The following is a 23627-nucleotide window of genomic DNA, read 5'->3' as shown; positions in this document are numbered from 1 at the left end:
CTTCCCTACAAACCATTTCCATTTTCTTCGCACATCTAAAACAGCCTTTTAAGTCCTAATTCAGTGGAGCAAAATGGCTACAGTTCAGGAAAGTCGCTTGAGTGTCAGTGTTATTGTGTCCCTGAATTTCAGGCTTCCACCCCTAAAGGCGGCGTGTGACAACGGCAATCAGACAAAGCTGAGAGGGCAACAATGGCGTCCGAGTTAAGTTACCCTACAACAATTCCACCAACAAGAAAGTGTATGCTGCATGATAATTGCATTGTTATGGAAGGTCTGCACACCAGGGGTTGAGCTTTCTCTGATTGTGTGAAGGTTGGTCACAGTCGGGCAAATGTAACTCTGAGGGACACAGTAGGAGGTGTCCACTGTCCACCGTCCAGCTGCAGTTGATCTAGCAGAGATCACGCTGTTCATTAGTCACCATATTCAAATATTTCTGGGGCAATACATTTGAGATAAAAATGTAGGGTGACATCATACAGTCAATGATAATTTTCTATAAACTATGTGTGTTTTAAAAAAGTCTGCTGTATAAGATTATTTTCTCCTTTCTCACATTTCTGGCCACAGTTACATGTTGATCAAATGACAAACAAATGTCAGAAATAACACATACTGGTCTGGAATTCAAGACTACAGCAAGTAAAGGGGAAAAAAATCTTGTTTAAAGTATGCACATTCATTCCCCGTAAAATTGTTTTGGATCACAAGACAAAAAAAGTGTCATTGTTAACCCCTCCAGACGGGTCTTTAATCGGTGTCCATACTTTCAAATCATGCATTCATATGTGCCAAAACAAACCGCTAATGAGGCCAATGCTGCAGGGCTCAGCGTAGCTGAAGCACACAAAAGCCAGTCAAAGCATATTAATTGTTGTCCACCCTTGGCAGCTACTGCAAGCCTGGCTGTCCTTGTAGAAGATCAATATTTCCATTAGTGTTACCTATTCATCACTCATTTTTTTGTATTATGAGCTTTTCATTCAGAGCTTGCGCGACTTACTAATTTTCACTTGCTGTCTTCATAAGAGCACTCAGACTTAAGTGTATTTGAAGTAATGACTTTAGACCTCCATTTATTCACACACATCCAAATGCTGCAGTGTATTTGTTAGTCAGTGCTAAGTTATTACAAGACAGCCAAGGCACGGACGTGTAATAAAAGTTAGGCTAATTTCAGAGCTCACTAAAACTGGCAAAGGCGTTCTTTCTGCAACATTAAATTGATTCACACAGCGCGGGCTACAGTACGCGCACATGTTGCAGTGCAGTAACTTGCAGACACACCTTCATCTCAGCTTGGTTTGCAGACAGCACAAGCGTCTCTTCATGGTTTTACTCAATCTCTGTGACTACAGTATTTGCTTTGCCTGCTTTCCAAACACCTCAACAGTAACTATAACAGAAATGGTTTAAATAAGTAAATAAACCAATATTTGAACCCTAATCAAATGCTGAGTATGTTGAATTTTTTTGAGACTATACCTCCTCTTTCACCAAAAACATTTATTTTGTTTAAACAGCAGAGCTTTGCTGATTTGCACGTTTTGGATATGGAGGTTCCTCCTCAGAGACTCCAGCCCGATTTAGTTTTTCTACCTTCCTCTTCCTGCCACATTCTCTCTCTCTCACACACACACATTTACACAACACAAACAAAAGATTCCCCCCTGCTCTCTCACTGGTGTGGTGAAGGGTTGCAGGGGTCAGACTTCCTGGGACAGACCTCTCCCAGACACTGTGGTTGAGCTCAGCGTCACTCCACCTCACACCGTGTCAGCATGAAGTGACAGAGCAGACAAGACTGGTCGCCCCCCTCCTCTTCCACCAGCTTGCTCATGCTCTTGTTCTTACAGTTATTCCCTATTGGTCCAGCAAGCGTGGGATGCTGAGTGTGAGTTGGGATGAAAGGAGGAGCAGGGGGTTTGTCCGATGACAACGGACGGGGCAGAAGGCCAAAGATTCCTGCGCAGTTTAGATTAGAGACATTTTAAATCAGTTTCTACTTCCCACCACTGACCTAATGTAGCAAAGTTCACCGTCAGGGTCGCAGGTCACTCCTCACGTTGCCCATCGTACACACATGAATATACAAATAACAGATGTTTGCACAGTCCACCAGGTTCAAAGACAATAGCAGAGAACAGGTTTTCATAAATGTTAACACGTAATTGTATGTAAATTCACCTACCAGCATGCAGAATTGAAAAAAAAAAAAAACACCATAAATAATGGACTAATCCCTTCCCATCTCTTGCCTTTGTCTCTGTGTACCCATAGAGCTGTCACAAGAGCAGAAAGGAGATCAAACACGCCCACTAAGAAAACTGACATGGACCAGTAACCATGACCCAGACCTCCAGACAATGCACTGGTCAGAGGGAGGGCAAGAGAGCATAGAAGGTGAATCACACCTTTGAAGTTAAAAAAAATAATAATTAAGTCTGAGTGTGGGACCAATCACGAAGACCACAAGGATAAAGAAAAGTGCTCTGTAAGTGTGGTGAGGCTCACCTGAGGAGTGAGCAAAGTCTGCCATCACTGCACAACGCCCTGACCAAAAACACCAAGAAACACATAGTTTCCTCCGAATTCTACACTTGTATTTGTTACCATTTCTGGGATAAACACTGACCTCGTCAGGACCAGTAGTCCTCAGGGGGCCAAAGCCTGGTCCTAATGAGGCATAACATCATTAAGTTAAGGTTAGGGTTATTCATTTATTCAGATTTAGGCAGTCGTAAGAAAAATTGCGTCGCAAAGCTGCAAGAGTGGAAGACTTGTCTTCCTCACAGCAGCGTCTCTGTTACTCACTGCAGAAGCAGTTAGCAGTCTGTAAGTGACACAAGCTACACACTGGTGGTTAACATCAGCTAAACAGTGTCAAATGTAAGAATAACACTGTATGTTCCTCATATTAGTATTTCCTCACTACAAAAGTGAAGACAGAAGGCTATCTCTTAAAGGAAGACACAGTGGGGAAGAGAATGCTAGAAGGAAGGAAGAAAGAAAGGATGGGAGGAACAGGGATAAAGAGAGGCAAAGCTCGATGGAGACAGCAGGAAGACAGAAAGGGCAAAAGACAGAACAGAGACCGGATTAGAGGAGTGTCACGGCCCTGAGAGTTCGCCATGCATCTCGAACCAATATCCTCTGCTCTCACCCAAGATAATAGAACGAAGGCAAGAGAAACTACAGGAGGTAAGGGGAAGACATGAACACAGCAAGACAATGTGTCGTCTGGCCTGCACTTAAATTAATCCTCCTCTGTCACCCTGCTTTCTTCCTTTTATCAGTCAGAACAAAGGGACATGCTTGTGCTCCAGGTCCTAAAAAAGGTGGCTGGACGATGGATTCAGGTCTTGCTGAGAGAGAGAGAGGGAGAGAGAGAGAGAGAGGAGACTACGAGGGGTGGAGAAAATAGGGGATTTGAGGAGATGGGTGGGAAGATGTGGGTGAGTCTGTGCCTTCGCGCTAGGGTTAGCCGGGGTTTTATGGCAGTGGGAAGATGGGAGATGATAAAGAGTAGGAGAAAAAGAAAGAGAAAAAAGAGGGTTGGGCTTTGACAATCTGACTGTGTTCAGGCAACAGAGAGCAGAGCATTGAAAACTGGTTCTCACAGAACTTAGACACACTCCCAGGCTTAGTGTGTTTCTGTGGGGAAGAGAGGGATAGGTGAGGAAACACAAGAAAGAAAAAGGGAGCAGGCAAGAGACACAGGCAAGCATCCTGAGGGAAACAGAAGAGGGCATTTGTCATCTAATGTTCAAGGTTTCATTTCTGTTTAGTCACATTTTGACACTGTTCAACATAATCAACAAAAAAAAATTGAAGGGACAGATAAGGCTTTAAAACTGAGGCCAAGCTGACCAACTTGAAGGCGAAATCAAGAAGTGTTGCATATCAGACTGTGTTTCCGTTGCAAAGTGATACATTTTTCATGTAGAATGTTTCAATTGACTTAGGTTGTATAGTCCGTGTGAGTTGTGGATATATTTTGGGAATCAGATTCTTTTGATTGGGGATGAATTAAAAGGTTTTTGGAGGGTATTTTGTCTGTATTGACAAATTGACAATATGACCTTTAGAAGTGCACCTGTGGCCACTAAAGAGAACTGCAGAATCAATATGTTGGACACCAGCTCAACCTGGTGAGGTAACAGCTGCCACGTGCATTGCTATTTCTCCAGTAGTGTAGAACTGACAGGTGAGTGGCATCACAAAACTAGTGCAACACAGGCTAACAAACAGTTCATCAATCAAAAATGACTTTATAATGCGAGTGCGGGCGTGAACAGGGTTGGAAACAATGACCTTTTAAAACGGCTTTATACTACAGCTGCAAAAAACTGTGAGAGTGTGGGAGAGATACATATGTGTATGTATCTCATTTCTCCATGTTGGATGCCTTCTTGTTATTCTGCCTTCAGCAGACGTGTGACACCTGCCAACATAAAACCACCTCTCTGTTTGCCATTAGACCAATCATGACACAGGAGAGCTGAGACAGACAGTCTTGATTGGTCCCAGTGAGACAGGCAAGGTAAACCCATTCCTGGGGGCAACTGGCCACAAACCCCTCTTCACAGGATTAGGGTGTGACCTGTAGAAAGGCAGCAGATGAGCAGGGATGGACACATGTTGAGCTGAAAAGCCACAGGAGTCTTGGCTACAGAACATTTCAGCCTTGAACGAAACCACAACACAAGCCAGCGTATCTGTGTGTCTGTGCATGTGTCCAATTACTAAGCTGCTTTTCTCCTGTTTGTAAAGAGGTTGTCTTGTATACCACCTGTTTTATTCCTGCTTTTTGGGGGTATTTATGCCTGGGGAACAAATGGGGACAGCCATGCAACAACCATCCCTATCCCGACTCAAATCAGGGATGTAGTCAGCACTTTAAACCTCCAGGTTTAATGACGCTCCCTAATTTCAGCTTTTAGTAGTCATTTTCTGTGATAAGTGGTGATAAAAGAGGCTCATTTTCATTTGTGGAGCAAAACCACACAGGACACCTAAAACAGAAAAAAAAATAGAACAACAGGCAGTAGTAAAGCTACAGCAGACAGCACCAGCATCAATTAAATTTTGTAGAATAATTAATAATGCAGTGTGCGCTGTAATCTCTGATTATGTGCGCTGAGGCAGTTTTAACTCTAAACACAGGGACATGATAAAATCTGTTTATGATTTTTATAAACTAGTAGGCATATATCACGTTTGCTGTCACGGTGCATCACGAACTCTAGCCCTATCCGCTGTCTGTGTGTAGGACAAATGTACAACTACACGCAGACAGACTCGGCTGCTTCCCTCTGGAAATTTAAGTGAAGCCACTGCCAGCTATCAAGAGGGAGCTCTCTTGTGTTGTAAGAGGAAAACTTTGATCAAAGTTATTTCTCCTCATCCATCTTTGACTCTCCTGGCCAGTCATAAATCATCTCCACAGTGCCAACTGTCAGGTTGGGTCCCACAGCCGTGAAAAGTTAATTCGCCAGCATAGTGCTCTGCGATGATCTCTGATGTGCTGCCTTTGCATGGAAAAAAACCCACAGTTCATCGGGCCAAATCAACATTTGCAAAAATGATTTCTTTAAAATGTAATGTGACCTACCCTTATTAGTTTGTCAGGGGTTCATCATTTTGGCAAACCGTAAAAATGACTGATTCCAAATTATGTGCAGTTAAAGGGGAATTGTATATACTTAGATAATAAAAAAAAAACAATATTCGTATGTCTCTTTAAACTGGCACGCAAACACCCAAAGAGAGCCCAAATTGAAGTTTAGTTGACATGAATGAGACAAACCTTTTAGCCTTTAACTCCCTTGTGGACTACAGTCATAAAATTATTTGCTTGGCTACACTGAGTTTTGCCACAGCGTATCTGCTATGCTAATAAAGTCCATCAGCGCTGGCAGGTAATAGCATGCTACTGTAACTTTTCTACCTCAGCTCAGCACAGCTCAATCAGCCCCCGCCAGAGGCCTCTCCTCTACGAGTCCCTGCGGCTCGGAATCAGCAACTTTCAATCTCGGTGTGTTAGCACGCAAGCAGACGCAACTGTACGTTTGGGATGGGGGCGATGAGACAGGCAGACAGCACAGCGTGAGAGTGAGAGAACGGCAACGCTCGCATACACACAGCCCGTCGTACGTACAAACACACACATACTGTCTAATATCAGCTTGGTCCCCGGCTCCCTTTAAGAGACCCGAGAGCCAGAGAAGGGAAATAAATACTCTGCTTTATTACTGGGAGAAAAGATAGAGAGGAAAGAGGAGGGGAGGAGGAGAAAGTAAAATAGAGAGACAGAATGATACTGTACACATGCACACACACACACACAACCATGACTGGCACAACCCAAGCTTGCTGAAACCCATATAGCAATGAAGAACTCTATAATCCTCCCTGTCAGCAATCCCTCCCTCACCCCTGTCCTCTCATATACTGCCGGCTGACAAAGTAGAAAGCAAGCCTCCACACACTATATAATACAATAGTATAATCATTTACCAACTGCGATTAGTGTCCATACCAACATCAATCACCAAACTCCAATCATAAGCACTACTGGTGTTTACAATGAAAGCTCCAGTGGGTACCTTTAATTTACATTCATAGACTAATAGCCTACTGAAGTTTAATCACACAGTGGCAAAGTATTATCTTTCGCAAAGCGAGTTAATAATCAACTCCTTGCGATGTGATCACATCTGTGTGACCGGCTGCTTTTCATTTGGAAAATGGCACAATTAAATCAGGAAAATAATAATCTCACTAAAATACACACATTTCTTCCATTTTCTTATTTAGGCAAACTAATTCTGCCACAAAGCTCCTTCAAATAACCCTTTATGTGCGTCTTTAGTGCAACTTTCAAGCGTCACCAGTCCTGCAGGTTTCCGCTCCAGCACTTGTTTCACAAGCCAATTAAAAGTTTGTAATAAAGCACTTTAATAAATCATTTCCATCATAAATCTTCATTATTACCAGGTTGGAGAAATTATCTCTTCCAGATATGTAAATGGTGTTCACACACACCTTTTACATGATTGTGGGCACAAACACATTTTTAAATAGCTTACTTTTTTTTTCTTTTTTTTTCTAAACTGGTGCTTAATAAAATGGAAGTGCCTGAAAGAACAAATAAAACTGGATGCAGCATTATATTGTCACGTCACACTATTTTAACCTACAGTAGCAAAGCTTCATGGCTTGAGTTGTCAGGTGGAATAAAACATTTTGGAGAAAGCAGGAAAAGATTCAGCAAAAATATTTACGGGATCAAAGGAGGACTGCCTAACCTGTGTACTCACTGAAATCTTCCCAAAAAGCTCCTATCTCACAGGTGAAGGGGAATAACAACAATAAAAAAACACCTGTGTATCAGAGTAAATGTTTCCAGAACCTCCTGCTGCCTACCCAGGCCTGTAAAGAGCTGCTTCAAAGCAGCAACAGTTGGTGAGAAAGAACAAGGTCAGAAGGGAATGAGCCACACCACAACGAGCCTCAAGAAAACAGAAAGAATGTGTTAAAATGCCACTTCTGTAGTGAAGGGTGAACACTGGGTGCCAACATTCAATTAGGTGATCTGAACATGTTCTCACCTGAGCTAAAGATCATTGATAAGTAGCGATGAATAATAGATGGCTGTGATAACTGTAAAATGCATCATTCAAATTTTCATCCCGAGCCACTTAAATACCATTTTGAGCCACTTCCCAAAACCAGCTGAGGCGCTCAGCAGACTGCCTTCCACATCTTTTCTCATTACTATTAATGTTCTTGTACGATGTTCTTCTATCTTAAACTGATTCACTTCACTCAAGTGAATCAGTTTGTCTCGTCTGCACAGTCAGACTCCGAAACAGAAAAAGGGAGAATAAGAAGCCAAGGACTCTCTCCCTGGACGCAGGATGAGGAAAGAAGGCTTCCCCCTGACCTAGTGTGCCACACAGAAGGTTCTCCCTTGAGCCCAGGTTGGCCCTTTACAGTCAACATAGATGACCCCCCCACCCGGCACAATCCTGAAAGTTTGAAGTGTATATGTAAGCTGTGCAAGCCAGTGTGTGTGTGTGCAACTCTGGCATGACTCCAGCAGACATTGGGAACATCACAACAGATTACTCAAGAAAGAGAAGAATTTGCAGAGGAAAGGAGAAAGATCAGGAGGGAGGTGCAGTCCAAGAAGAGGGAGAGAGAAAAAAGTACTGGATACCATTAGCCTCCATCAGCACACAGTTTAAAAAAGGAGGGGTTTATCATTACATTCAATCTCTTTACCACTAACCAGTGCAGCTCTGTCACATAACATGTAAATCTATTTCAAGAGCATCTTCTTGGTACACTTGAGCTGGAATAAAACCAAACAAAGATGCAACTGGAGAAATTGGATGTTTGTTTTTTTGTTGTTGTCTTTTTTGAACAAGTAATACTGAAGCTGCCAACTTTAATAATATGAAATTAAATGCCTCACTCTCTCTGCTTCTCACTTATGCTCGCACACACACGGGCATACACAAAACCAAAATTGAGACTCTTACCTTTCTCTCTTTGCCGCATGCATACACACAAACATACCCTCCAGCCAGGCACAGCTGCTCCTCTACCTCCTACACTGACCTTCACCTGTCACACTGGCTTCATATTTACTGCCATCGCAACCCATCTGCCCACACTCAACCCTGACTGTCAATCAACAGCGTGCGGCCTCCCCCTCAACCAGTCAACAGGACTAAAGCACCAAAACCACACCATCTGGCACAAAACGCCGGCATTAACAAGTGATCCTTGATGGTTCGACGACTTGCCAAAATGAGGCCTTTTCAAATTTTTGGCAAAGATTAATCGCGTGGACGGCTATTTCCCAACGTGTGTGTGTTCTCCTGCAAATGTAAAAGCGGCTCAAAGATTTGCCAACAAAACTTTCACACAAGGAGTCATTCATCTTTACTATATTTGTGCCACCTGATGAGTTTAAAAAAAAAAAAAAGAAAAAAGAATGGGTGCAGGCATCAAAGAATACGGCCCGAAAATGCATTAAACATGAACTCCCACCACAGAATATATTACAGGTGACAATTTAGGGCTGGCTAACAGCAGGAATGTCGCTATATAATCAAAAAGAACTAATTCAATCTGTCAGAGTCTGGACACTGCATACCACCCATTGCCCAAACTTTTCATTATGTGCAGCTACGTGTCATTATTAATTGTAAGTGATGAAGGACAGCTGTGAGAAGTGAGCAGTCGTACCTTTACCAGCTCTTTGCTCTCAACACTGTATCAGTCTAATGGGGCGCGGTGTCTGCGAGCTGTGTGTTCAGTCACTTCTCATTAGTCACAATTTTAGTTCTGTGCAGGTATAGCGGAGTCAGACATACATTTATTTTGGGCAGACGCGCGCGCGCACACACACCTCTGATTTCAGTGATGACTCTTATTCCCCTTCCTTTCAACACTTTCTAGAGAAGTGGGGCAAATGCTCCTGGTAGCCCTGCAACCAAAGAGCTTTGTCTCACACGCACATGAACACACGCATCCTCCCCTGCAGGGCAGAAGGTGTCTGAGTCGGGGTGGCCCACTGGATACAGACCCCTGCATCTCAATGACAATCACACATCCACAGGGATTTATCTAAATGCAAATCAGCTGTCTTCACTCTACAACACGCACATCATTTACTTTTGCGTGCCACCAAAACACACAACGCAGCCAAGCGCAGACAGCGCATCAGGCAGCCCGGCGGCACCTTGGCTCTGCCTTCCCTTTCATCTGCACCCTCTGGAGCACGCTCATTCTCACAAAATTCACTTTTAATTGAGAGCTAATTTTGCTAAGCCAAATTCTCCAACAGAGGTGTACCAGACAGGAGCTGAGGAGAGTAGAGGAAGAGGGAGGGAGGGAGGGAGGGGAGGGAGACTCAAGGAGAGTGGAGGGGAATCTGAGATGGAATGACAGACGACAGTAAAAGCTGCTGTTCGTGTCATCCTCACTCTCAAAAGGAGAGAAAAAGGGAAATGAAAACAAGGCAGAAAGGTACATTTAATCTGTTGGAAACTAAGCTTGAAACACGATATAAGGTCTTCATCAAACACAGCTCTTAAAGTTATCCTCAAATGACAAACTGTCTCTTCACTGTGGCAACGATGTCAATCGAACTTCTGTCCACCTAAATGACCTACGCGATCCTTCCCAAGTGACAAAGGTAAGAGAGCGATGTTGTGCACGGTGTCTATGAAGCTGCAGGACCAGCAACCTTTGACGTAAACCATGCTGTAAAGTGAGCTACGATTCAAAGGTTATCTAGGGCCTCAGCGATGGGGAAACAACCTCCTTGATGCTGCCTGATGCGTTCTCCACTTCTACATAGCTGTTAATTAGCCCGGCTAAGTGCACCATTAATCGATTGCCTGTCTCCACGCTATATCTCATAACGCCGTTGCACTCTGGCAACACAAGGCGAAGAAATGTGAGGTTCAGGAAGTCACACTTTGCCACTGGTGACATGCTGGTGCTGTAGAGAGAGGGAGGAAGAGACTAATGGCTGCTTCCTGAAGACAGGACAGGCGTGGGTGTTGCACTGATGGCGACCGAGAGCAGAAAAACCTGCTGCAGAGTTTAACATTATTGACGTCAATTATAGTAACAACTCTGTACGTGTGGGAGACTGTGCGGCTGTGTGCACTGGGGTGCAGCTATGTGAAAACACACACATAACCTCTCGCTGTGAGAACTGATCAACTCTAAAGAGACGAGTGAGACGAACATGGAGAGAAAGCAAATAAAAGTGATTATACAATAAAAACAACAACATACTGTTCTTCATTCACCAGATCACAGAAATGTAAATGTAGGGAAAAAGGAAAGTGCATGCAGGTATTGGTAAGAGAACATAATGTACAAATCAGGTTCTGCTGAGCTACAAGCTTCATCAAATCTGATTATCTGTGTAGCTGACAATTCAAATGACAATGTATTAGCAAATCCCGTGAAACTGATGAACAGCTACGTGTTTTCTACAACCAAATAAGCTTTAACTCCAAACAGCAAAATAAAAATCATATTTAAATGTCACAAAAGAGGCGGAGCACTTTTCCTTTTCTCAGTTTTCAGAGAGGTTTTTCTGACGTCAGGCCACACGACAATGAAGGCTCCCATGTCTCCTGAAATAGCCTGGCAAGCCTCTGAGAAAGCCACATCTAGGATGAGACAAAAACACTGCTTCAGAGCATTTCAGCCAGCATTCCTCGTCCTCAGAAAAAAACAAAGATGGACATGCGGCAGCAAGACAAACAGGGGAAGCCATATGTGACAAATGAAAAGAAACATTTAAAAAAAAATACATAATAAGAACACAGAGGGAGGCAAAAAAGGGGCAGAGGCCAGGCCAAGCTGATAGCCAAAAGATAAGTGTGCACGACACACGGGCACAAATGCCCTGAGCTGTGAGTGACCGATGCCCACACCATTTACTGCATCTTGCTCCCCATTTTTCTTTTTGCTTAAGTGTCCTATACCATGAGATGCACAAAAACTGAAAAAAAGGCAAGAGGACAAGAATAAGAGCAACAGCAGGGGATGAAAACAGAGACAGAGAGAGAGAGAATCTGTGCAGGTGAGGGAATCCCGATTACAGCGTGACCTCGTTAACCCCAGAGGCTCGTTAGAGTCTCGTTCCAGCAGCATTCTCTCGGCCCATTCTCTGTCACACCTTCATTAAGCCCATCGACCCACTGTGCTTATTAAACACATTCATTATCCCAGGTATTGAACCGCTGCTGCTACCACAGGCCCCGAATGCATCACGGGGGGAGGCAGAAGGGTGATGTCTGGTGGAGGGAGGTGAACCAGTTGCGGTAAAATGCTGAGGAGGGGATGGTTCACGCACACAGACGGATGCGCGACACCTCTGGACACTTATCGAGACGTGCACTCTTCTGCCTCTTATCAATCATCACAAATGAAGTCAAATTAGAGAGAGTTTAGCCTCTCAGTCATGAGGAGGCGTTGGCAGCGGGAGGAGAGTGTGACATTAGGGAGGAGGGGAAAAAACAGAGAGGGAGGATATGGCTTGCTTGAGAGAGGAGAGTGATGGGTGGACTGGCGACACCGCGAGTGTGAAAAGATAAAAAAAAAAGACCTTTAAATAAGCTGAAGACAACAGGTAGACCATCTCTCACTCCATTTGTTTTACACGTCTTTTCTCCATTAAACAGGGCAGAAGTGAATCCCCATGGAAGGCCATTCATCACGATACATACAAAGTGGCCCATTGGGCGAAAGGCAAAGCCTCCGTCCTGGCTTTGGGCTCCCACTTTAAATAATTACATAATTTCTGCCTTCCTTAAACAAAAGGAAAACTCATCAGAGAGAGGGAGAGGACGAGAGAGCGCAGAGAGATTAAGAAAGGCGTGACCGAGGTGTCGGACAGGGTCATGAATCATAGCGACGTCCCTGGCTGGATGTCAGAAGCCGCTGCTGTCTGAATGCTGGGTAACCGTGGGGCCTCTACAGCAGTTTAAAAACAGACTAGGTCAAAGCCTGGCACTGGCACTCGAGAGATTTCAAATCTGTGTGTTGCTCTCCCACCTCTTTTTTTTTGTCTTTTTCAGTAAAAGTGATCTTAAGAAACTTATAAGCTACTGTAATAACAAAATCTTTAAAATTCGCTCCTGATTATCAAGGGTGATCAATATGCTAAGTATCAAGATCAGATGTGCCAAATTAGAAAAACAGGAGAATATAAATGACCGACTTTTTTTACTATTATTGATTGAAGCTGGACAAGAGAGTGTTTGACTTTTTGGATTGTGTGTTTGTCCTTGAAATCACTAATCAATTTCCAAAGAAAAGGGCTGCTGATTAATTGATTAATTGGTTCAGTGATACTTAATCCAAAATATTCCCCCTGTTTAACCTCAAAATACAGTTTATTTTATAAATAGGATTCTACAGCTTGAAAAAGTCAAGAAAACACCGTGTGCTACAAGATACATTTTGTCCAATCTGCACACGATCCAACAGCCATCCAATGAAAAAGAAATGTTTCAAGCAAGAAAAGAAAATGTGGGTTTCATCTGTGCTTTATCCCGTCTCAGGCTGTCATTCCTCCATGTGCTCAGCCAGAAAGCAAGAGCCAGAAAAGGAAGAGGAAAGTAAATCGTATTAACTTAACATTCTTCACTACTTGTCCTGAAGTCTGGTAGCTGAGGGTGAATGGTTGATAACGTCATGGAGATATGTGCTGCCGGTGCTACACGTACAGTTGCTGAAAGATTATGGCCTTTGTAGTACAGCCACTGCAAAGGCCATTCACAGTTTCTGGCTACAGCTGTGAAAAGACGAATGTACCTGGAAGGTACAAACACAGCAAGCAGCCACTTTTGTGCAGGGGAAATATTAAAAGCCTTAAATATCAACTGGTTATTAAGCGCCATTCTGGTCACAGTCGAGCTAACTTTGAATGAGTCCTTGTGAATATTAATTTCTACTAAGAAAGAGGGGGAAAGTCACAAAGGAAATTAAACGGAGTGTCACTCAATTTTTATTGTATTTTATTTTTTTAAATTATACTTAAGATTTTTGCTCTTTTTTTTTTTTTTTAAAGGTCATTAGATGTTTGTGTATTAGAGGCACACTCAGCTGCTTTTTGCTCACAGGATATCATAGTTCTATTACTTCTCTTATCCAGTCCTACTCCACCCTCTGCAGGTCAAAACCTAACACAGCATGTTGAAAAAAAAAGTCCAACACCACAACAGCAAATTGTGGAACATTCTGCATTTGGTTCTTGTATTTTTTAAAAAAACAACAACCAGATAATAGAATATGGTTAATAAAAAACTTCAATTTACTGCAAAATGGTTGAGGCATTTTGTATAAAACAATGTCTGACAACTCACGGCAATATAATATACTACTGCTTATGCTTATTCCCATTAATAACTTTTTTTCCACTGATGTTATGAAGCCATTATCGATCACTTCTGGGTTAAAAACTGCCACCACCTTTTCAATAAGAAATCTGCCTCACTCCTTCAGCTGCGGCATATCCGGCATATCCATTGTAATGTTTGTTAGAGAGCGGGCTATGTTGGCTGTCCCCACTCCTTTTTAACATTTCTAGGAGCAATTTCAGGAATCCCAGTGAGCACTCCCCCACACCTTTTTCAAAAAGTTGCTTCACCTTTGTTGTTGACGGCACAACGGAAGAGATGCCACACGCTGAATTTTCTTCCTGAGGTAACCAACGTTGAAAAGAAATCACTACAGCAAGGTGAAATATTGCTCTCTTACTCCCCTTTCTTCCTATACCCTCTAAAACTTGTTTTGTTCTTGGGCAGACAACGGAGGGATATCGATGATTTTCTGTGTCTGAGTGCAGCCAACTGTCCAAGTTAAAGTCAGTGCTCATTAAATCATCTGATTACTCTTCAAGCAAAGGCCAATCAGCAAGGAGCCAAAATACACAAACACAGAAGCATTTTGGGGACCGAGATCGATGCCGAGGCACTTCTAAAGAGCACTGAAGAGGAGGACACAGGGGAGAGGAATGTGCTGTTGGCTTAGACCACGTGCTGAGAATGTAACCAGTGACAATATGAAGTTTTTAAGGGTGTACAAATAATGAACAGAGTTTACTTCTCAACTAAAACCCTTTTCTAATGAGGTAGCGGCACAAGCACCTTTTATAGCAGTGAAAAAACAAATGTGGATCTTGAGAAGTTGAATACTCTTCTTTTCAACTGTTTTCTTGCAAACAATGTAAGTTTGCGAGAAAGGCACTATGTGCATTTCCGACTTAATAACATTCGAGGAGCCCGTTTCTGAAATATGCCAACTACTGCATTTGCTTATAGCAATGTTTACATGCTCGGAGACTTCAGTGACTTTGTTGGTGAGTTATTTCAGGATGACTAATTGCTGCCAACGGCTGAGCAATGGCAGGAAGTGATAATCGGAGCACATAGTGCAACAAATCAGGGACACCATCATAAAAGCATTACTCAGCAGCCAGTGATGTTGCGTTTGTTTGATTAATAGATACATTATTATTATAATTTTTTTTTTATTTGAACATACATTTTCAAAATGATAATGAGGAGAGATAAACAATAAAACACAAGAATCTAAGACAATGGGAAGGATAAGAAAACTCATGCATAAAAGCTTAAAACTCCAGTCGGAATAAGGGCCTTTCTGTGTGGAGTTTGCATGTTCTCCCTGTGTGTTTCCTTCCAGAGTTTAAAAACATGCAGATTAAGTCAACTGGAACGAAATCGACCATAGGTGCGAGTGTGAGAGTGGGTGGTTGTTTGTCCCGTGATGGACTGGCAAACTGTCCAGGGTGTGACCCCGTCTATCGCCCTATGTCAGATGAGATTAGCACAGCTAATAAAGCGGTAGAAGACGGATGTATGGATGGATAAAGGAATAAAAGATGGGAAAATGCAAAGGATTATTTGGTTTGACAGACAAATGTGCAGAGGGTATCTCCACAGACAGACAGTGACACAAAAGCACGGACATTTTAGATTGGGAGCAGAAATTTCACTCACTCCTACGGAGATTATCCACTACCATTAGCAGCTAAAGACATGACACAACAAGTGGCACTAAACATCCTGAGAAGCCTTAACTCCCATCTATAAAGACCGGGGCCGATCATGTAAAAGAGATGGACAATCGACTAGAGAGTGTGTGTGTGTGTGTGTGTGTGTGTGTGTGTGTGTGTGTGTGTGTGTGTGTGTGTGTGTGTGTGTGTGTGTGTGTGTATGCAGCTAGTCAGTGTGGTTCTGTTTATCTCTAATTACAGTCAAATATGTGAACTAAGTTTCCAGAGGAGATTCCAGTGCAGCTGGCAGCTATTCACTCAGTTGTTCCCATGTGTGTGTGTCCCGCTGTCTCTGTGTTTTACCGAATATGTGTGCGTTACGTCAAAAGCGCGAGCCCATAATAACCGACAGCTATCATTACCGCTTCCTTTGTCTTTGCTCTTTCGTCTAAAATCTGACTAATGTCAATATACAATGTAATCTGGGATTATGTCTGACTTGACCAGTGTGGCCTCCTTGTCATTTCCCCTGCCAGCAAAAAATGTGACCCTAGACAAGCCAGACATACAGCCAATCAGTGTAGGAGATTAAGTGTCCATCACTGACCAGTAGCCAAAAAAACACCACTCACTTTGACAGTCCGCCTTTTCTCAGTGTTTCATTTTGCTCCCCTGACAACCACATCCCTTCAACTCCAAACGGATAAAGTGCGAGAGCTGGAAAATGCGGTGAAAGCTTGGGAGAGAGGCTCTGATTGAACATGCACAGTGGTAATTATACCTTAATTGGGGGCACGTGAATCTATGTTAGGTCATCTCTGCAGTTCCACTTACATTTCCACATTTTTGGACTAATTAAAAGTGTAAATAATCAGAGCCCGGGCGCTGCACATGTATGTGTGTAAGAGAGAAAGGGAGAGAGTCCGCAGGCAGATACACTGTCTTTGAGATGAGCCTGTGGAAGATTCTTCCCAGTACCCTTCAGGAAAATTAAATGCACACTCTTTGATTTTAACAAGACAGGAGGGCAGATAAAGTTTTTTAAGAGAGGAGAGTTAAAGTGCTTCACTAGCAAAAATGTTCACAGATTGCAGATTGTGTGTTTAACTGAAAGTAAAGTTACCAACACTGAGATTTTTTTGCAGCTTAACTTGTCCACCAGCTGCTCTGTGGAACTGACAGAATTCAGAGTTAACACCTCCCCCCACACCTCCCCCCACCCCAACAGCAAACTGGACTGAGATGAAGAGAAGGGAAATGTACTGTTCTCAGAGCCTTTGCCCTCCAAGGTGGTGGAAGAGAACACAATGTGAATGGAGAGGAAAGAGAGAGAAAAAACACTCCAGTAGATGAAAACAAGCCTTGAAAAGGGAACTGGTGTAATATAACCAACTGTGGCATAAATAGTGGATGAACGCCAATGCGGAATGCAGGCTAGATGTCAAAAGGAGTGGGATCCAGAGACGCCAGTGACTTGCCTTTCACAAAATACACTCTTAGCCCTGGCTGAGTTATCCACAGCCCCGGGGTGATTTGGCCCCAGGCAACAGGCTATGAAAGAGTGAGCACTAATTTGTCAACATCAAACAGAATTTGAGGATATTAAACTTTTAGCTATCACTTCAACAATCACTTGTTAAAACAGAATAACGTATGTGCCCTTCTAGATTACAAATGTGACAATAATGTATATGTTATTTTAAAGGAAAATACAGGAAAACATAACAGAACACCATCTGCACCACAATTTAGGTCTTGACATTTCCTCAGTAGACTAATAACCGTGATTTAGAGTTCTGTGGTTTCAATATTTTGGATACTGACAGAACAACATTAGTAGAATTACTACTAATATTATTAGTACAAGTAGTGTTTGAATATTTCCTCCAGGCTACACAAGCTTTATTGAGAGAAGCTGCTCCCCCCCCTTCCCCTCCACAAAACCTATTTAACCATCTACAGAGCAGAATCTGGATTTAACAAAGAGAAAAATAATCCTCCAGCGTGGAAATGAAACCACGACAAGCACAGGGAAAGGAAAACAGAAAAATGTATGTGGGTGTGCACATGGCAAGGAATAAGTGAAAGACCACACAGAATCATCCTGCAGCCATTCAATTATTCAATTTTGGGGGAAAAGAAGGAAAAAAAGAGGGCAGATCACAGTGAGTGAAAGGCTCATCCTCATCTGAGATTGATTAGGCGAGACAGAGACAGGATCCTTGCACCGCAAAAGCCAACAGAAAGGGAAGGAAGGACTAATAATACAGTATATAAGTGTTTTTTTACTGCAATGTCCTATGACTCTGCATTTTACAGCCACTGCTAACCGTTTCAATCAATGGTTCTGTTCATGTAAAGAACAAAGGTGCAGCGCACACACTGGTCCCATAAATGGTCAATCATTCAGTGGAAATCTTTCATGTAAGACCTACGAGCCGCTTCGACCCTTTTTGGTTGGTCTGTAAGTCTGACACACGGTGAAATATGATCCTCAAAAGTTCAAGAGCTAGGGTCACCTGTTAAGATCTTCACACAACATGTGATAGCATATGTATTATTATTCCATTAAACATCATTTGAAGGTTAAGTGTAAACGAGCACCAAATCCAAACATCTCAAGTGTTTGGGGCTGTTTTTTTGAAGTCACAGTGTCTACATTTTCAGTCAAAGCATTTTGCTAAATTGTAATTACAGAAAATCACATGTATTTTTCGGAGCAGTTGAAGGAGAGATTTATTCAGATAGAATAAATGTCCTCTGAGGAATGGCTTTGACTCAGTTTCTGGCAAACGTGATGACAATTTTAGGCCAAGCAACCACAGCTCCTAGACATAATTCCCATATAAGCTCAGCCCATTTCTCTCCACCATAATGACAGCGAGCTAAAATAACTGCAATGATCTCACCTCTGAAAAATGACTGATACTGATACTGCTGTGCTTAAATGTCATCAGAGGCAATATTAATCTCTCCCCTAGTGGTGAATGCTAATTTCATATGAGATTAATTTGATAAACAAGGTTTTAACAAATTCAGCTATTGTTTACAACTTGTGTGGAGGTCTTGATCAATCATAAGAGTGCAAAGAAATATTAGACGTGGAAAAGAGGAAGAGCTAAATAACAGGGGGTCATAGACATCCGTGCCTCATTAAAGTTCTCTTTCTGTAACGGAATCCAACACTATGTGACAAAAAATGGTTATGTAGTTGCAACCCAGTGGAGAATTGCACATCTCAGCATGTGTACCAAAAGAACTGTGGCCTGTTTCCAGGAACTGAAATACAGTAGCATCTAGTTGTGCTTTAAAGTAATCCGTCTCTTTCTTTTGTAGCTGCAGTTTTCACAAAAAAAGGAAAATTTGATGTGGGGGAGAAGTGAAAATAGCTGTGTACTGTACGCTGTTGCAGGTCATGTACTGTTGATGATGTATACAAATGAATGCTGTGATAATGAGAGTATTGTTAAATAACTGTCATTAAACTAATTAAGGTGGAAGTCAACAAACACATGTGGGTGGTGTTAACATCAACCAAGTGTACAGTAGCTTCAAGAAACGTTGTTCTGTCTGTGTGTGTGTGTGTGTGTGTGTGTGTGTGTGTGTGTGTGTGTGTGTGTGTGTGTGCTTCCACGCTTGCTTGCAATATGAGCAACAGAGGCCTACAGAGGCTTGTTAGAATTTGTTAGAATTCTAGGGGCGAAGTCTGCCATCTCGGATGGCCTTGTTTTAATTGAAATTTAATTCAATTGAATTTCAACTTTAAATGTTGATTTTAAATTTAGTCAACAGGCAGTTTTCCTTTTTTCAAATGGAAGATTAGCTTGACAAGTTTCCTAAAAACATATTGAAAGAGGATAAAGGGGAGCTAATAATATCTATATTTGGCCTGAAAACCTTAAAGCTCATGTGAGTTTCATGAATGACTTGTCAGACAGGTGAAAAAAGAAGCCACAGTGCTCCACTAATGCTCTGTTGACCATAGTGACATAGTTGGGGAATAGCTCCTACTAATAAGAGCCTATGAGACAAATGGACACTTTACAGAGACAGACAATTGAGCCGAAACTCTGACGCAAACAGGGGAAAAAAGAAAAAGAACTGAACCAGAGGTGAAGGACTGACCAGTTTGTTCTCCTGCAAGTAGAGTCTCTGTAATTTAGAGCATCCTCTGGCCAAGGCCACCATGCCTTCATCTGTGATACTGTAGCACTGTCCCAGATGGATGTCCTTCAGCTCACTGCAGTGCTCTCCCAGCTACACACAGAAAGGACAAATTTGTGTATGTGGGATTAAATAGTGGAAATCCTCCAGTTGTTATTTGGACATTAGAAAAACATATGGCCAATGTATGACAGACAAGCACACAAAATACCTTTTTCAGTGCATCATCTGTTAGTTTGTCCTGGTTGCCCACATGCACCTTCACCAGCAGAGGGCAGTGTGTGGCCAAAGCTGACAGGGACATGTCACCCAGCTGTTTGCAGCGGTATGCTGTGTACTTCTGCAGGCCTGGACAGTGAGACGCCAGGGACGACACACCGTGGTCATGGACCCCTCTGCAGTCTGAAATGTTAATCTCTGTCACATTCTGCCTCCGAGAAGCTATTTTCACCAGCAAATCATCATTCACCTGGAGACAGAGATAATAAAGAGTGATGAAACTCAGTGGAAACCATAAAGGTTAAATATAATGAACAGGCATAGATTTTATTCCAGAAGCAGTCAAGCTTTTTGTTGGCAAGACACTAAAACTTCCCCTGTTCCAAGCCTGAGCCAAATAAATAAACCGTCTAAAATTTCAACAAAAAAAAAGAAAAGAGAAAACATAATAGTGTGCTATTCTACTGAATAAGCCATAATACTTTAAGACAACAGATAATGTGCTTACTTGCTGGAGGCCACTGAGGTCAATCTGCTTCCAGAACTGGAAATCCAAGCAGAGGTCCCTCCAGTACTTACAAACCAGTGAGGCACACAAACAACGCTCCTTAACTGTCAAGTGGGAGAGCACCTGGGAGGATGTGAAAGATCACACAGCCATTTAACAATCATTTTCGTTTGTTTCAAACATCCAAAACACTATGAAATGCTGACAAACTAACCTTTAGAAGGATGGATGAAGGCAGGTGGTTGATACTTAAGTGATCAGCAGCGTCAGAACTTCTCGTCTGGCAGTCTTCGTAATGATGCAGGCAGCAGGGTGACGAATCTGAACTGTGGAGTAAATCTGCACCTAACCCACAGCAGCCATCAGCAGGTGAAGAGGATGAGGAGGAGGCAGAGGAAGAGGAGGCAGAGGAAGAGGAGGGAAGCGGACAGATGGGGAGATGGCAGTGGCCAGTTTCAGGATTAGAGGAGGTCTCTCCTCCGCCTCCTCCCACTCCTCCATTCTCCAGCCCTCCGTCAGGGGCAGTGAAGGCACAGCGCGGCTGCTTACAGGGGGTGCACCTCTGCACCTCAGAGCACTTCCTCTTACACACCTGCATCCAGAAAAACACACACATTAGGCAGGTGCAATCAGACTCATTTTAGGCAAGTCAAAGCAAATTCAAATGAAGAGTAAAGTCACAGTGCTCAAGAACATTGCAACATCCATGTCACGATTCCACAAAAACACAGCAGTAACCTTGGCTTTGGATCCTCAATGAACATTAAATAAAACAAGGGCTACAGAGTGTGAAGCTTTTAAATTGTGTCTGCTGGAATTACAACTTCAATTTCAAGGCCACATTCTCAAACAGGGTTTTAGGAATAATTCCATAAATATTTCCCTCCATACTATTACACCTGAAAGCATATATCACAAGACCATTCACCTATAGCGACAGTGTGTCCCATTTTGAAGTAGATTGTGTAATTGCAGTCGGTTGCTTGTTGTAGAAAGTACTTCAACCAAGAAAGAGAACATTTTTTAACAGTATTACTTTTCTTGGACTGACTATGTAGGAGAAACTGAATATACTATCCATATATGTATGTTTCTTTAGGTCATTTTAAAAATTGAAATACAAGTCATTTGGTTTTAGAATCAGCTTTTTGTGTATTTTATGCTTTACAAAGGCTACCGTTTTGTGCCACCACATTTCTAATGTACTGTAGCCAAAACAGTCAAACCAGCCAGAGCATGCATCTCACATTGTGAAGCAGAAGCTGACTATGCAAAAAGAAGAAAAAAAAAGGCTTGATTTGAGACTTGAGAAACAAAAGGATGAGCACAGGAGTCATTTGTTTGCAACTGGCAGTCTTAATGTCAGATGTGACTCATTGTTATGTAGTGGGTGTTTAAGGTTATTTGCTGAAGTTGTGAATTCTAGAGATCCTTCTAAATGCAGGAATGTAAATAATAAAAAAAACAACTAATATGATTCAGTTTTAATGATTTCTTTGTTATATGGCGCAAAGAAACCAGAACATATTCACATTTAAGAAACCCTAACCCTAACCACATTTAATCAAGTAATTGTTTCAGCCATAATCAACATTAACCAATAGCTACTTAAACAAACTGATGATGGTTATTTATTCACCAGCTATAACATTTATAAATGTACAGTTGATGCAGCACCACGCCCCTACCATCTCACTGTAGTCACTGGTGCAGCCAGGCACAGGCACAGGTATAGGTATGGTCACTGACACCCCGGCTGTTCGAAACAGTGCTGGTGGTGGGATCAGTTTGGCAGGAACAGCTGATAGCAAGTTCCTCCCTTGGCCCTCCCAGATAGAGAGTTCACTTGGTGACAACAGAAACTTGGAGCAGTCCTCAGGAGATGTGAGTGTTGCGTATCGCTCGGCAAGCTTCGAGGCAGCTACTGCTCCAATGCCAACTCCACCCACACCTGGAACACTGATTCCGGTGATGCTGTTGTGACAGCACCCACTGCCGTTGACACCGACCTCTAAATGGTTGTCGTCGTCGAGACTGCTGCTGTTGCTGTGAACGATAAAGCACAGCATACAAGGGCCCTGCAGAAAGCAGTTCCTCTTCTTCTTCTTTCTGTGATGCAACTTGTGTGTCCTTTTCTTCAGGCGGTAACCATTTTTCGAGAGAAGATGGCCCATATAGATGATTCACGGAAACTCTACAGCAACAAAGGTAATGCATTAGTTAAGTTATCCTTGTTCTCAGGACCTAAAGCTAAAGACGTGCAGGGTTGGATATAAGTGTTTGTAAGACAATGATGTCAGTGTAACACCGAAAGCTTTGGTATTGAAAGGAACTATAAAAAATACAATATCTTGTTTAGCAAACCAAGCCAAACTTCAAAAACTACACAGAGTGCAACAACAACTTTGCCAATGGGAAAAACAAAAAACACTTTTGCTAAGTTATCTTAGGTAAGTGAATGATTTGCTGTGGGCACTCAGACTTCCCACTTGACCTGCTGCCCTTTGAGTGTGAATCGTGCCGCTTTCATGTTCTCATAAAGTCTTTTGCAAACAGACTATATGTGCTGAAATAATGCATGTGTTTTAGTTTGTAGTGCTTTCACTAAATGCATCTTTATTTTAAGAATATGATGAAAACAATATCAAAAGACCTTTTGTCTAAATGCAAACATTTGGCCTCTCCTCAATACTGAACGATGACCATGACGCAGACATGCCATGGTCATCTTTCAACTGAAGTATTAGGGGTATGATCCCCAGCTCCTCTACATGCCCTGAGTCTACCAGCTGTGCTTGCAACATATGAATGGGTATGATGATGATGCGTGAATGACAAAACTAGGGTGTAGAGCATATGGAGAGGCCGACATAACTAGAGAATAGCTAAAAAAATAGCTGGTAATCCAGCCTGTTTTCTGTTGTACATTTATGTTGGAGTATATGGGCAGCCCATGACCAAGAGGAAGGAATTGGGCCCCCGAGCAAGGCACCTAATCCCCCATTGCTGGGCACAGATAAGTGCTGTCCACTGCTCCTACGCCTGGCTTGTGTAAATAAATTCCTCTACCAAAAAGTGCATTAAAAAAACCTACAGCGCAGGCAGACATCAAAGCAATTATTACTGTTTGTCCAAAATGCCCAGTGTGTAATATTGTATATTATGACTACA

At 42.5% G+C, this 23627-nt stretch overlaps 2 protein-coding genes across 2 annotated transcripts in view; one reads left to right on the top strand and one right to left on the bottom strand.

Moving 5' to 3' along the window:
- Positions 1–23627, top strand: part of commd10 (COMM domain containing 10) — a 721199-nt gene that overhangs the window by 279285 nt on the left and 418287 nt on the right. The gene's annotated exons all lie outside the window — the stretch shown is intronic.
- fbxl17 (F-box and leucine-rich repeat protein 17) overlaps positions 1–23627 on the bottom strand; it is a 207746-nt gene that overhangs the window by 183543 nt on the left and 576 nt on the right. Inside the window, exons 2-6 of the mRNA XM_044026021.1 lie at positions 22145–22650; positions 20671–21048; positions 20457–20579; positions 19941–20198; positions 19691–19822 (exon numbers count right to left, since the gene is read on the bottom strand). Coding sequence (XP_043881956.1) covers positions 19691–19822; positions 19941–20198; positions 20457–20579; positions 20671–21048; positions 22145–22630 — 1377 coding nt within the window. The 5' untranslated portion in view covers positions 22631–22650. The remainder of the gene's footprint in view (positions 1–19690; positions 19823–19940; positions 20199–20456; positions 20580–20670; positions 21049–22144; positions 22651–23627) is intronic.

This window comes from Solea senegalensis, linkage group LG5 (assembly GCF_019176455.1).
Source record: "Solea senegalensis isolate Sse05_10M linkage group LG5, IFAPA_SoseM_1, whole genome shotgun sequence".
NCBI lineage: Eukaryota > Metazoa > Chordata > Actinopteri > Pleuronectiformes > Soleidae > Solea > Solea senegalensis.
This window is presented reverse-complemented; position numbering and strand designations above follow the sequence as displayed.